Source organism: Drosophila biarmipes, chromosome 2L, assembly GCF_025231255.1.
Source record: "Drosophila biarmipes strain raj3 chromosome 2L, RU_DBia_V1.1, whole genome shotgun sequence".
Lineage (NCBI taxonomy): Eukaryota > Metazoa > Arthropoda > Insecta > Diptera > Drosophilidae > Drosophila > Drosophila biarmipes.
The window spans coordinates 18,935,760-18,950,037 of record NC_066612.1 but is presented as its reverse complement, the minus strand read 5'-3'; the positions used below and the strand labels follow the sequence as shown (position 1 = coordinate 18,950,037).

At 43.2% G+C, this 14,278-nt stretch overlaps 2 protein-coding genes across 4 annotated transcripts; both read left to right on the top strand.

Annotated features, from left to right (window-relative positions):
* Positions 1-6,088: 6,088 nt before the first annotated feature.
* LOC108033574 (uncharacterized) lies at positions 6,089-6,548 on the top strand. Of its 3 annotated transcripts, none has more exons than XR_007763374.1 (2): positions 6,089-6,265; positions 6,321-6,548. XR_007763374.1 is itself a non-coding variant. In XM_017107921.3 (2 exons), the coding sequence occupies exon 2, from the start codon at positions 6,326-6,328 to the stop codon at positions 6,461-6,463; it is 138 nt and encodes a 45-aa protein (XP_016963410.1). In that variant the 5' UTR covers positions 6,106-6,265; positions 6,315-6,325; the 3' UTR covers positions 6,464-6,548. The 3 variants fall into 3 exon arrangements, 2 of the variants coding, with proteins under 2 accessions (XP_016963410.1, XP_016963409.1); XM_017107921.3 differs by having other exon boundaries at positions 6,106-6,265; positions 6,315-6,548; XM_017107920.3 differs by having other exon boundaries at positions 6,110-6,265; positions 6,308-6,548.
* A 3,695-nt stretch (positions 6,549-10,243) lies between these two features.
* LOC108033408 (dentin sialophosphoprotein) lies at positions 10,244-13,370 on the top strand. Its single transcript, XM_017107729.2, has 6 exons — positions 10,244-10,591; positions 10,649-10,750; positions 10,822-10,867; positions 10,922-11,013; positions 11,066-12,244; positions 12,338-13,370. The coding sequence occupies exons 1-6, from the start codon at positions 10,432-10,434 to the stop codon at positions 13,309-13,311; spliced, it is 2,553 nt and encodes an 850-aa protein (XP_016963218.2). The 5' UTR covers positions 10,244-10,431; the 3' UTR covers positions 13,312-13,370.
* The last annotated feature ends 908 nt before the right edge of the window (positions 13,371-14,278 follow it).

The following is a 14,278-nucleotide window of genomic DNA, read 5'->3' as shown; positions in this document are numbered from 1 at the left end:
TTCATGTGAAGCGGTGATTATTTTCACCTAAAATGCGTTGCCCCCAGGTCTCCTCCCTTCCAAAAGGATCTCTCCAAAGGAAAAACACACACCACTCGGCTAACTGGCAGAATATTTATGGGCTTTGAGCGTGTTCCGCCTTTGCCGTGGGCGGTGGTGCACTTTCAATGTTTTTGCCACTGTCTTTGGCCAGTCGATTCGCTGCCCCTTCCTATGCTTTCCCAACCCCTTCCTGATGCCTTCCCAATGCCTTCACAATCCCTTCCCCTTTCCTCCCACGGTGCCACTTGTATTTATGTCTTCGTCTATAAATCCATGTCTTCGGAGCACTCAAACACCCACACAATCGCCCCAAACACACACATGCGCGTCTTCATGTCAAATCGTAGATTTATAATTTTCGGCTGCGTCGCCAATGCAACTTCCAGGCAGCACATAAAAATTCGGTGGAGGCAAAAAGGATATCCAAAATTGCACATTTCGGACTAGGAAGTACCTAGTACTCACTGGAGGGTTCTTTATAGCGGTGTCCAGTTAAACGCATTTAGTTTGATATATCCAAAAGACAATAATTTAAATTACAGAATTAATGATGACCATATGACATGCTGGTTGGATTTATTTTAAAAAGTCTTTACATTTATTTATATATTAGTACTTGGTATCATTTTTCTATATGTTTATTTAAAGGTGGTAGTAGTCCATCAAAATTGTTTAACGTATTGTTGCTTTCTTGTTTTTGTTCTGGTTCGGTTAAGCATTATTTATTAAGAACGAAACTTTAAATTTTTTAAAGGTAATTCATATTTAGGTATGTTAGTTTTTTGATTATAATTACCCACTGGAATTCTATTCTTAATTATTAAACACAGCAGTACACATTAATTTTCCAGTTCCCTGTGCGATTGTACTATGATGGTTATATACCCCTTCAAGTTCCGTATTGCCGGGTATGTTAAGGAAACAAACACTCGCACACATCATCCGGGAGGACAGAAGGAGAGGATCGCCGGTGCCCAACCAAAAGTGCATTTCAAACTCGGGGATGGAGGTTGGGAGGACGGAGTCGGGCGACTTGCCTCGGTTCCGGGCTGTCGAATTCCATGAATTATGATTTTTGATTGAAGTTGAGTTATTGCAATTCAATTTATTATAAATGCGGTTGCCACGAACCCTGCCATGCCCACCCTGCCCTCGTCCTTCTGCCCGTGGAAGGCGTCGCCTGCTCAGGACATTGAACTATGAGTTCTTGGCGTGGCCGAATTTCTGCCATGTTTGACTCCCCCTTTCCCCGGGTGTGTGTGCCGTTTTCGACACTTTTGCTAAATTTATTGCCGATTATTTTTACATTTCTTTTTTCCTTTTTTTCCTTTTTGCTGCCACCCCTGGGTGGTAGGTTGGTGAAGGTTACAAGGCAGGAAAGTATTCCTGTTCCTGGTGTCGCGGCAATTATTTTTAACATTTTTGTTGATTTTCCATTGATTATTCGGTGTTCCCTTCGTCGAGGACATTTCTGGCCAACTATGCAAACTTTTGGATGTCTGAATTTGAAGACAATTGAAAGGGAGTTTAATGGTGTAGAAAAGCTGCTCGAGGATTGTGGAATTACACCACAAAAAGCCGCTCGAGGATTGTGGAATTATACCACAAACAAAGCGATTCAAAACAGTGATTTAACGTGCTGTTCTCTATATATATATATTTTATTTAATTCTCCAAACAAAATACTAACTACAAATTCAAACATCAAATGAAATAAGTTCGATTTATGTGGCGCATAACACTTATTGATATATGTTAAAATGAATTGGTGGCCAAAGCACTCCTTCTTCTGTTGGCTGAGGGAAGGCTAAATAATATTGTACCATTACTTAGACTTCCTTCAGTATTCTTCCTAATTATAAGATGTTTATGGAACATTTTTCGTCATAAATGCGTGTTTCAGCTGATTCAGAGAGGACCCAGCCCCATTCGGCCATTTATTTTGCCCGACAATCCATTACGCCCTGCATATGCAGGCCATCAGCGATATTAGCTATTGGTGCCGGCTATTTATATGGCGCATAAATCAGAAATGGGGGCCAAATGGCCCGGACACTTTGCGTACGCGCTAACCATGAGTTACTCGCAATTAAGAGAAATATATTAGTCTAGCAGCTGATTTAATTATTTAACGATGAAGTCCAAGTCGCGGGCGGCGAAAGAGGTCCGAAAAAGGGCGGGGACCAGGACCGGGACCACCAGGACGAGGACCACCAGCCGGCTGTCCCAGCCGTAAACAAGCCGAGCAGTTGAACAGTGGAACAGCAGCCGGATCCGCCTCTTCTAAGCGCCGAGACAACCGCATCACAGTCAGACAAAGGCATCACAGACCGTCCAGGGGAGCAGGAGGGGAATCCCCCAGATGAGGTGGGCCAGGGTTCGGGTTCAGGAGAAGTCTGCTCGGTGGAAGTGGAGGTGGCGGGCGGGATTCTGTAATTGCACCAACGCGCATAATTCATATCAAATGACCATTTTAAAATCCTTTTATTTCGGTGCGTCGCCCTGTCTGTGTGTGCCAGGGCTTCCATCTCTCTCTGCTTATTTACACTGGAAAAATAGTGTGGAGTTGTTTGATTTATAACTTTAAACTTGGCAAATTTTATCGATCATCGATAGGTTTTGATGATACAAAAACATGACAAATTCAGGAAGCCCAGGTATCTGCATGTCTGACTCTTTTAGATTTTATAATTTCCGAGATCTCAGCGTTCATACGGACGGACAGACACCTTTATGGGGTCGAAAACGCTTTCTTCTACCTATTAAATACTTTCCGAAGAGTCTAGTATACCCTTTAAATCTAAGAGTAACGGGTATAATAAGCCATCCACATTTTATAAGCCAAAAATTTCCAAATTTTTTTTCGAATTTGCCTAACTGGAAATAAAAAAAAAAAACCAAGAAAAAGGGAATTTTATTAGTTATGTACTAACAAAATGTATTTAATTATTTAAAGAAAATATAGTATATCTACCATCGATCTTCCATAACCTTAACTAGGGGTATACTAATTGGAATTCATATTATAGTTCAAAAGTAAAGCGTTTTTGAAATCTATCGTTCCTTATAATTCTATTTAAATAAAATAGTAGTACTTATTAACATTACATCCATGGTTTTCAAAAGGGTTATAAGTATGATCTTTACATTATAAATGATAATACACAAATAAAGTAATAAGAAAAAGAAAACAATTTGTAAGCATTTTTGAGTAGTAAAACAGTTCCAGAATTCTCCGTTAAAACTTTAACGGATTTCTAGTAACTTGTTGCAGTGCACCCCAGCCCCTCAAAATATTTGAAATAATAATTCTTCGAGATAAATTACCCAAAAACAGGTGTGTCGGTGTGTGTGCTTCTCTAAATTGCCCTGATGCTGATGCTGGTCCTGCTCCTGATGCTCCTCCCCAGCTGGCCTGCCATCCTGCCGCCCTCCACCCCGCTGCTGTCCCCACGCGAGACAATGACACAGAGCCACCACTACAACTACGCCAGGATATCACTCTGCCCGGCCATCCTGCCATCTAGCCATCCTTTCGTCCTTCTGGGCCGTTCCCATTCGGGCTGCTTCTGGCCCGACCCGAACCCCAAACCAATCCAAAACCCAATCCCATTCTGCAAACTCGTGCGCTGGCAGTCGGTCAGTCGATGGCGGATGGGCTTAAGTGCTCGGCTAGTCCGCTCTGGTTCGTCCTGGTCGTCCTGCTCGTCCTGCGTTTGGCATTTAGCATCAGGAAATTATGCTGACGCTGCCAACTGGCCACGGAATGGGCCAGGCATGGGAATCGTACGGCCACTGAGATTGGACCCGGGCAATCAGCGACGTCTGCAGATGTGCATGCTCATGTCCACATCCACATCCATATCCACGTCCCCTCCTATCTGTCCCATCTTTAGCGCCTCCATCCACTAGGCTCCGTGCAGCGCCTGCGCCAGCTCCTCGCTCCTGCGGTGTCCTCATTAAACTCGCACATACAGAACCCACTCTAATGAGTTCCAGACCCCGCACGGGGGCATATGCTGTCGTCCATTTCGGTGGCAGGCGCATCCTAGCCGCGTTCCAGTTGATAGCCGGCCCCCAGCCACCAGTAACCAGCATTGGACACCCGGACCCTGACCCTCCGACTTTGTCCCAGCTCGTCGCTCTCGCAGTGCTGTGTCACACATCTGGGTGCAAATTATGGCACATTTTAAATAGCACCAAGTGCACAGAGGAAAATTCAGGACAAAGTTATATATGAACCTTAAAATATTTTTAGAAATTCAGAGTAAAATATCAAGCAAATATTTAAAAACAAAATAAGATTATTTCACTGAATAAAAAACACTGCAGAACTATAGTTCCCAACTGGTTCTGTTCGCACACTGGTGCAACTTCATGGGTTACAAAGTAGAATTTGCGTGAACTGAATGCCCTCTTAAGGTCCTAAACAGAACATTTCTTATAACACTTTTTTAGATCGAGTAGATGGCGTTTGTCAAAAATATTCATTTGACACAATAATATAAATATTTAGTACTCCTCTTATTTTTCTCGAAATAATTCCTAGATTTTTCTCAGTGCCCGTTGCACATAGAGCAGCGTCCTCGAAATCGTGTGGCAGCCAGAAAGAGAGCGCGATAATCGCATAAAAGTTTACATTTATGATGCTCCAGCTGCCCGGGGCAATTCTAGGTCCGGATAGGTGCATGGAGCCACCGAGGCCAGGCCCGAACCCATGCCAGATCCCCATGCACAGGGCGCTGATGCAGCTGGCGGAGACTCAGTCACAAACACCTCGGCCGTAAAACATTCGGCTGACGGCGGCACACAAAGTCTGACGCAGACCAGTGGACGGACAGCTGTTAGGGAGAAGCCTCGCATCCGTACACGAAATACCCTTATGGGTGCTCAACTCGGGTCCCTTCGGGTCCCTTCCTCCGGAGGGGTAAATGCGACTGCACCGACTCTCTGCCACCCAGCACCTCGCCATTGCCATCACCACCACCACCCTTACCAAAACGAGAACAAAAAGGCGCGAAATCCATTCGCACATAAAATGCGCCACAGTGTGCATTATTTTAATGTCACTGATAAATCATTTTTATGTCGGTGCTAAATCAAAAGATGGACGAGCAAATGCCGTATTTCAGGCGGGGCAAGGAGGGCAAAGCAGGGAGCTGGCTGGGTGTCACACATGCAGCCGGGAAAGGTGTGCTGCGACTACGGGCCACGGGCTTTGGGTCCACTTCCACTCCGCCACTGCATTCGTCCATTAAAATGCGCTCCGGTGTGTCCAAAACACAAGCAGGGCTTCCACTCCCGGCTCCGGCTGCAAGGCCCGTCCGTTTATTTATTATTAACACAAAAAGACCCCGAGGACGAATTGCAGCGCTCCTCTGGCTCCAGTTCCTGGTCCTGCTGCTGCTCCTCCTCCTGAAGCGAGGCTTGGAATGCGCCAACTGCCCTGAGTGGCTGCCGCCTGCTCATAATTCGTTGTCCTCATCGGAGCGGAGCTCTCGGCACTGCAGAAATTCATCTGTTTGCGGTTCAAACACGTGCCGTGGCCAGAAATAATGTGCACCGGAATCTGCCCGGACTAATGGCCGCCCAACACGGTATTTGACTTAGGCCCAGTCCAGCCAGCGACTCCGACTTGGCTAAAACCAGCTCCCGAAAGTATGCTAACTGAACTGGCGTTGCAACGAAGGAATCTGCTTCGAGGGTCTATTTTGTGAAATCCAAATGGGCAGGAAAATTAAAAAGGTGAGGAAAAATCCAAGTTGTTTATAGGGTTTAAGTTTTCATGATTAGGAGTTTTTCAAGGCAAATATACCATTAACAGAAAAATTATTCAAGTTATTATATAAATATTTTATATTGTTATTGATAATTATTAACCGATTACAAAAGTTATATCTACTGAAAGGAATATAATTATTTTTTCGTGATTATGATCTTAAAGTATAGTTTTAAGGAACCGTTTAAGTCCATAAAAACTAAGTAAATATTTATTTTTTCAAATAGGTATTCCCTTGTGAATAACCCAATTCTACTTTCACAAACATAAACACCAGTAAATTTTAAAATTTGCCCAAGCTGTTCGTTGATTCATCTGTCAAAGCACTGCACAGCTTGTCATTAGTTTGATTTCGTTCCCGAGTCTGATCCAAAATAGTTCTAGGCGGGTTTGCCACAAAATATTTATCCTAAAGCTCAATCAGTTCCAAATTATTTTAGCGGTGTAAGTATCTGTGTATCGTCTTGGCGAATTAACATCTTACAGTCTTCAGCTGCAGTCAACATGTTTCGCACACTGTCAATTGAGCCCACCAGGATCGAGGATCGCTCCAAGGAGGAGGTCCGTGCCAATCTGGTAGTGTTCGCCGTCACCTGTGCCCTCATCCGAATCGTCCCGATTATCATAAGAAAGTTGGCTTAATTGATGCCCAGGACTTGCTAAGATAATGCTGATCATTATGCAATGTGTTAATAAATAGAAGCCAGTATCTTAATATCACAGCACAGTTAAATGCAACATTTTATTTTCAAAGGAAGGTGTATAGGTAGTAAGTGATCATTAGGTCTAAACTATCCATCAATACTACAATACAATTAAAAAATAGAAGCAAACAGCTCAGATGCGTACAATATTTTGTTTAAGGAAGTTGTAAGAGAAGTGATTTTTCATAAGCCATTCGTACACCACTAATCTGCTATTAAGATACTCTACTTCCTAATACACCAACTCAATAAGCACCACTGATCATTTGTCCTATCAATGCATACAAATTTATGTAATTGAGATGCAAAAACCCCCCGACAGGCGATTAACTCCCACTTGACTGTGATTTGAGTGAACCTCGAGGACCTGACCTGACCCGACTCCACCGTGCGCCCAACGGCTTTGACACCTTCTCTTCGCGGCCATGACGAGGGGAATATAAATCAAATAAACAAACCTCATTAGCATATTATCAGCATCAACTTGTGACGCTGCCCGTCATCTTAAGTTCAAGTGAGAAATCTGTCAGGAGGCATTAAATCGTCTGCCGTGGCAGCCCCCAAAAGCCGCAAGGATAACAGGATGAGGACTGGGAGTGGGAGTGGGAGTAGGAAGTGGGCGTGGGTGTGGCTAAGGAAGTGGGTACCCCAGGAGCCAGGAGCGTTTCCCGGAATCCCCGGCACACATAATTATGCGTGTAAACAAGCTGATGATAGTGCGCTGACGTGTGACGATGACGATGACGGTGACTGCCGTCGACGCATTGCCCAAAAGGGTTCTGAGCCGGCTTACCTATCCTACCTACCCAGCTATCTCATCATATCCTGCCCGATCCCATCCACCCCTTTTCGAAATGCTCAACTTAACTAGTGGAAAACAAATTGCCGAAATTCCGCGAGGCCTTCAGCTAGTTGTAGCCGCTGATTTATTCGCGTTGTGCTGGCAACAATTAGAAAAGTCACCGCAGGATGTGAGGGCACAACAGCCGGGCGAAGATGTGTTTGCTCCTGTCAGGACTCGAGGACTCCAGGACTCCGTCTCCATCTCCAAGCATATCCTAGCCCAGCTCACCGTTCTGGCCCGCTGGCGCTGTGCGTTTTAATTTGACGAAAGACTGATGACATCTCATTAATATTCATTGCCGCTGCTGCAAGGCGCTGCTGGGATTTTGCGGCCATATATCCTGTTTATGCCGGAGTTTATTCATTGCCTCCGTCCTGTTGTTCGGCTGTGTAGTTGTGTGGCTTTGTAGTCCCATCCCGGAGATGGATGCTCGATGTCCTGATTCTAATGAGGCGTTAAATGTTCGTTTTTCTCCTAGCTCTGAAGGGGTGAATAAGTTAAGTCGCTGACTAGGTGAGTTATTGTGCTGGAATCTCGGCAGGGAAGTTGGTTTTCGGCGGGGTTAGACTTCTTGACGGAAGTGCACAAGATGTTTGCCACTATGTAAAATAAGAGTCTACCCTGGTTAATAACAATTAAGACATACATTTTTACAAATAGAGCTAAGAACTAACTAGACTTAGTGTAGTTCAACAAATGTTGACGTGCGAATAACTACAGAAGTTCATTATTAAATATTTAAGTATTATGTAAATACTGCTTTTCAAATTCCAAACTCTAAAGACCTTTTCCTTTCCACTATTTCCTCTACTTCACCATATTCCAACATACTAATACCCACATAATCACCCCCACTAAGTATCCCCATCCTAACGACCCGTTCCGTACCCTGTGTAATAAATGTATTTAACATATTTAAATTGCAGCCGTCGTTATCCAATTCTGTTCAGCAGTTTATAGTCCGGCCCCACACGACCATAAGTATTTCAAATTAACGGCGACACTTCAAAATAATTATGAAGCACATGGCACCCGGAATGGGATGAGACCTGCGTACCGGAAAGGGAACCGGATGTTTTGTTTCGCACTGTGTGTGTGGTGTGCTTACCTCTGGCACTTTTAAGATGCTGTCGTGACATATTTATGAAGTTCAATTATCATAAAATGCAAATGAAATCGTCATGGCCCAGAAAGCGTCAACCTGAACGGCCCTAGGGGGCGGCCCTGGAACGTCCCTTCCCTCGCACCGAAAGGTCCTTAGCTCCAATAAAACAAGCCGAAGAGACGCCTAACCCCAGACCTCAAGACATGGCCAAAATTAAGCAATTTACTTGCGATATCCGCCAGCAAAGAGGCGGCCCTTTGACCCGCGATGGAGTTGGCAGTGGGATGAGTGGGAGTGGCAACTGGGCGCGAGAGGACTACGATGTCAGTGTCAGGACGGGACATCTTCGTGGGGTTCGGGACTCTACTTCAGCGGAATTTTATCTGTCGGCTGGCGCTATTAAAAGAAATTACGCTCAAAACTAAATTGCGGACCGGGGCCGAAGAAAAGGTGAGTGAAGGTAACCAGGAGGCTTGGAGTGCACTGGGAAAAACACTTAATCCCGGTCAAACCAATAAACTGCATTACGTGTTTAAGTTATTTACTAAACATAAATTTAGGTTGGTCAAAAACGTTTTTTTAAAACAAGATTGTAAAGTTATTGACAAAAGTTTCTGAAATAAGTTAGGTCAAATTACATTGTTTAACAACAGATGATCTTTTTATAACTTTTTTCTTATAGTTTAGATAAGCAATTTTTTTGTTACCGAATAAGAATTACAAAATTAAAATAATATAACCAAAATAAATATCTAGTGAATTGTTTATTAGAGCTACCAGACCGGACCAGATATTTGCTGAATGCAGTAAAGTTTTTTTGGACATCGCTTTTAAGGTTTAGTACTCAGCGATACTATTATTTTTTACAGTGCATTATGGGGCGGACGGGAGTGGCATCAGGGGGACAGCTCCTTCCCCCCAGCACTGAAATGAGAAACGATTATGTTTGGGTCGCAACCCGGGCATAAAGAAATGCCAAAGAACAAGAGAAAAACTTTTTAACTTGTTTGCCATGTTGCTATTTACAAGTCCTGTGGGAAAACCCCCGCCCCGTGGAGACCCCCCAGCACACTGTTACCTGCCACCAGGTAACTCCATTGCCGCATTGCGCTGATGCTTGCGTTTTTCGCGCTGCTTTCTTTGTTTGCGGCTTCGGCATTTGTCTCTCGACTCGTCTGCTTCTCGTCTCCCACTTGTCGCACTTCTGTTTGGATTCTCCAGTTGCCCTAATATGTTTCCGTTAGTTTTGGGGGGTGTTTTGGGTGGCTGGGGCTGCCCTTCTTGGGGCAGGGTGCAGATTGCCCAACCGTTATGGTAATTTAGTGGAGCAATTTTGTGGAAATTGATGCTGTTGCTCCAAGCGGTTGACCCAGGGGCTGAGGGAACTGTGTCTGCGTCTAATTTTTATACCAGCCAACGTGCATTTCAATACTGATTTGAGTGGAAAGATATATTTTATTTCTTTTTACTCGACGGATATTTGATCTTGTATCAAATTTTTTAGGAAGGGGAAGAACATTGTGGGCTTTTTATATAATTCAAACATTCTTTAAAAAAGTGTTCTCATAATTGTTTTAATATCGAATGAAAATACCCTGTAATGATTTAATTAAAATAAGAATTCGCCGATACGTTTGACGTATCCAGATATTTTCCAACACTAAATTATATTCAGTCTGACCGTACTACTAGTACTAGTACTTTCCCCGCCTTTTTGTAAGTATGGCCACTCTGGCTGCGCCCTTGAGCTTCGATAGAAATACACAAAATTTGACGCTTGCAGTAATTTTTATTTTTGTGGTTAGTGGTAAATTAAGTGTTCATAAAACATAACTGATAAGTACAACTCCAAACATCAGAGCACTTTATGTCAGAAATAACGAAAAACAACAGAAATAAGTGCTTTTGTTGAAAAGCTTTATAGGTTAATTGTATTGTGGTATTATACATTGGCAAGATGTCGAAGTCTGGCGAAAATGACAAGTCGCTTTCACGGTCACCAAAGTCAATATCCGTGGATTTGTCCGTAGGCATTGGTAATTCGTTAATCGATGAAGAAAGAAATGGAAATGAAATGGATAAATTAGATTGTAGACGTCGTGCATCTACCGATATGGGTAAGGGACATATTTTATTTAAGACTATAATTAAATGATTATTAAATGTATTAATAGATTCCGTAGGCATAAGTGTTCCGTCCACAGTTGAGGTAAAGGAGCCAAACTTGATAAAAAATTATTCAACATCCAAGGAACAAGCTGATAATAGCATTGTTGGTACGGAAATATTATGAAAACCAAAAATTACTTTATTTGATATTAATTTGAAACTAACCCTTTATTGTTAGATGATTCCTCCTGCCATAATGTTTCTAAAACACCAATGAATGCAAGGTAAGTAAACTTTCGACTGTATAAAACCTACACTGATCAGCACCTCCTACTTAGTTTGCCAAACGGGGTCTCCAATCATGCTTTATCCCCATCCAGTTTTGTATACAAACCATATGATTATACTCTTCATGGCCTAACAGATTTCGGTAAGCTTGACAGTCTAAATAAAAATCATATCTAATTTCAAATTTTTAAAAGAATCAACTATTTGTTCTGTGGGGAAGGACTACTCAGAACTAACAAGCTGTACTTCCTTTATTAATAATCAAAATGATACTTTTGATTCAATCAAAACTCCTGATACTTCCCTATTAGAAAATAGGGCAACTAGCCTAGGTAAAGCTGACGATGTTATTGACATCTTTTCCTCCACAATGAGAAACCCAGAGGAAATGATTTCGTTATTTCCAGCGGATGATTCTGGAATAAGTAATAAGTCTAGGGCAGAAACCACAGATTCTGTAAAAGAAAATAATGGCCAAAGCGTAATAGAGAATTATGAAGACAACCCTGAAGAATCTAAGAAAAGCTCTGATAAGAAAAACTGTAACGATACATTGTTGGAGTACTTAATGGAGGTTACTGAGTTTTCCGAAAATATTCCTTCACAATCCCAGAGAAGTGTGTTTCGACAGAAAGCCAGTTCCACAGATTCAGTTGTTATTAAAACATTAAAAAATCGTAATCTCCAAAAACATAAAGAAAATCTTCAAAATAATTTTGAAGAAATGGGGAGCACCGTTGATAAGGAGAGAATCCAACCAAGCCATCTTTTGGAGTCTGGTAATTTATCTAAAGATACCACTTTAGAAATTCAGCGAGATAACAAGGCCTTAGATGTAAAAGGCCCAAAGATCAATGCTGAAGAATTAAGTAAATCCGTTGGCAAAGGAACAATTAATGTTACACTTGAACCAGGTGAGTTATCTGAAGATACCAATTTGGAGGAGCAGCAAAAACAGCCTGCGCACAGGATATCAGATGTGGAAGACGGCGAAATATCCGGCGAAGAAAATGAGGACCCAAATGATTCTTCCAAGGAAATGAGAGTTTGTCAATCTATAGAACAAGAATCGAGCAAGCTAAAAAAGTGTGGGGAGTTTGGCGAGAACACCATTTCGGAGGCGCAGAACGATTGTTTAAGATCCCCTGATATGGAAGATGGAGAGGTATCCGGCGACGATGATGATTATAATGTACCGACTGGAGACCACGAAAAAGACGATAGCGTTATTCCAATCTGCCGCTTCCACATCCGCAACGCTTGCTATTGGGGAAGCAATTGTCGATTTCGTCATCCGAAGATAACCAACAACAAGGGCAACTATGAGATGTTTGAAAAAAAGGTTCTTCCAGGAACCGTAACAATTCCCCCAGGTAAGTCTAAAAGTCTTGTTTCAGTCATTAGGGTAACTTTATTTAAGTCTTAAATATGTCTAATATAGTAATGTCTTTAAACACCTTTTGTAGTATGGCGTTCTTTTACCGCACCACGTGCTGACACCTACCAAACTTCGCAAGCCGATAAAGTAACGTGGCGACTTGGTATCCCGACAAAAGCGGACTTAAACGACATGGACAACGACCCCTACTACACGCCGGAGGGGCACCAGCGTGCTCCCCTTCTGCCGACGCCCACATTCGATGAACTACTGATGGCGCAAAAAAATCAAAACCGGAAAGTCCGCCAACCGCCAATGCCTTCGAGACCAAGACTAATAACCTGGGAGAGTCGACTGAGCATCAGCTCACCATCTCCTAGTCCCAGCGTCTCACCGAGTCGGTTGTCCGAAGCTACACGATCGACTTTACAGACAACATCAGCGTCCAGACACTCTATCAAACGAGCCCGTTCTCCAAGTCCTCTGAGATCAGTTGTCAACATAATTCGAGGGCCCCGAACTCCATCCTGCAGCCCACCAAGGCGTGTCAGTGCCATCGTACGCCCTGAACCAAAGCCGCAATATCTCAGCAACAACAGCGACGATTGCAGTGACTCCTCCGAGTCGACAAGCTACGAATCCACCACCGAAAGCTCCGATGAAATCTCTTCTTCCTCAGAATCGGATGCCAGGGAAGCATGCTCTAAGCGCGCTTGGAAAGCAAGCACATCTTCCTCAAGGTCCTCAGAAAAACATGCATCAATAAATGAAGGAGCATCGTCATCAAAAAGGGCAGAAAGGCGACGATCAAGATCTTCTACATCTAAAAGTCGAAAAAAATCGCACACACAAACTCCACCAAAATCGTCGACAAAAACTCCAACGAGAAATCCTTTAAAGGTGATGCCCAATGCACCAAAAAAGCCTCGGAACGCAGAGGATTCTTCTTACAGTACCAAAAAGAAAATGACCCGACAGGAATATTTACTAATGCAACTTTTGCGCGTGGAGGAGCAAATCGCCAAAAAGAAACAGAAGCGCTTGAAAGCTTCCAAAATATAATGTTTCTTGTTGATTACATCATTCAGCTAATAAAAGATATTTCATTTCATGTTGTTAAAGTTAAGCTTGATTTTAGTAAATAGTTAGCATATAGTTTAAAAGTTTAAGAAGTATTTAAAAGTACCTTAATGTTGTTATAAACAACTTTGCTTAGGTAGAGATATATCGATTTTTTATCAAATCACACTTGAGTCGAATCAAAAGCGTAGGAGTCTAAAAGCCCATAAGCTGAATGGGATTGATAAATTCCGGCCGTGTAAACACCCGTGTACCTGTTTCCTGAGCAGGCAAACAGCCAGGTGGCAGAGGCGACATGTCCATAAACCACGACGACCACGCCCCATGGAATGCAGTCGGAGTCTGGGGTCCTCCGGCAGCTACAACTACGGCTGGATGCAGTAAGTGAGCGCATCTGTAGCTCCCAAGTGGGTGAGTGGTGTGTGCGTAGTCCCTGCTAATATCCTTGTTAATATTATTAAACATTATTTATGGATTTGTTTAATTTGTATTTAGTAACGCTTCGCCTGGCAACTCCGACTACGTGACTCCCAACTCCAGCCTCCGGGGGAAAACTTAAGATCTGCGGTCGTCTGGTTTGCCTTCGCAGCCTGCTCCGCCAGCTGAGCCCCACTCGCACTTTGACCCAGCATCGTCGTCGCCCTGGTGGAACAATTACATGGGTTTGCCTAATGAATTTATCTGCTCATCAGCATCTCCACAGACTTGCATGCATGGCCATGGCCTGTGCACCGCCCAGGATGTGAGTGGGTTGGATGCTCGGTTGGTCTCCTGGCTGGGTGGGTGTTGGCATCACAGTAAATATTATGTAGATTTCCTAACACGAATAATGTTCATTTGCCGCCATTCTGCGTGTTGTTATCCCACAGTGGAAGATTTTGCTTGGGCGAAAAGTTTATGAAAAACCCGTACGCAAAATGGGTCTCAAAGTCTAGAAGCATTTTTTAAG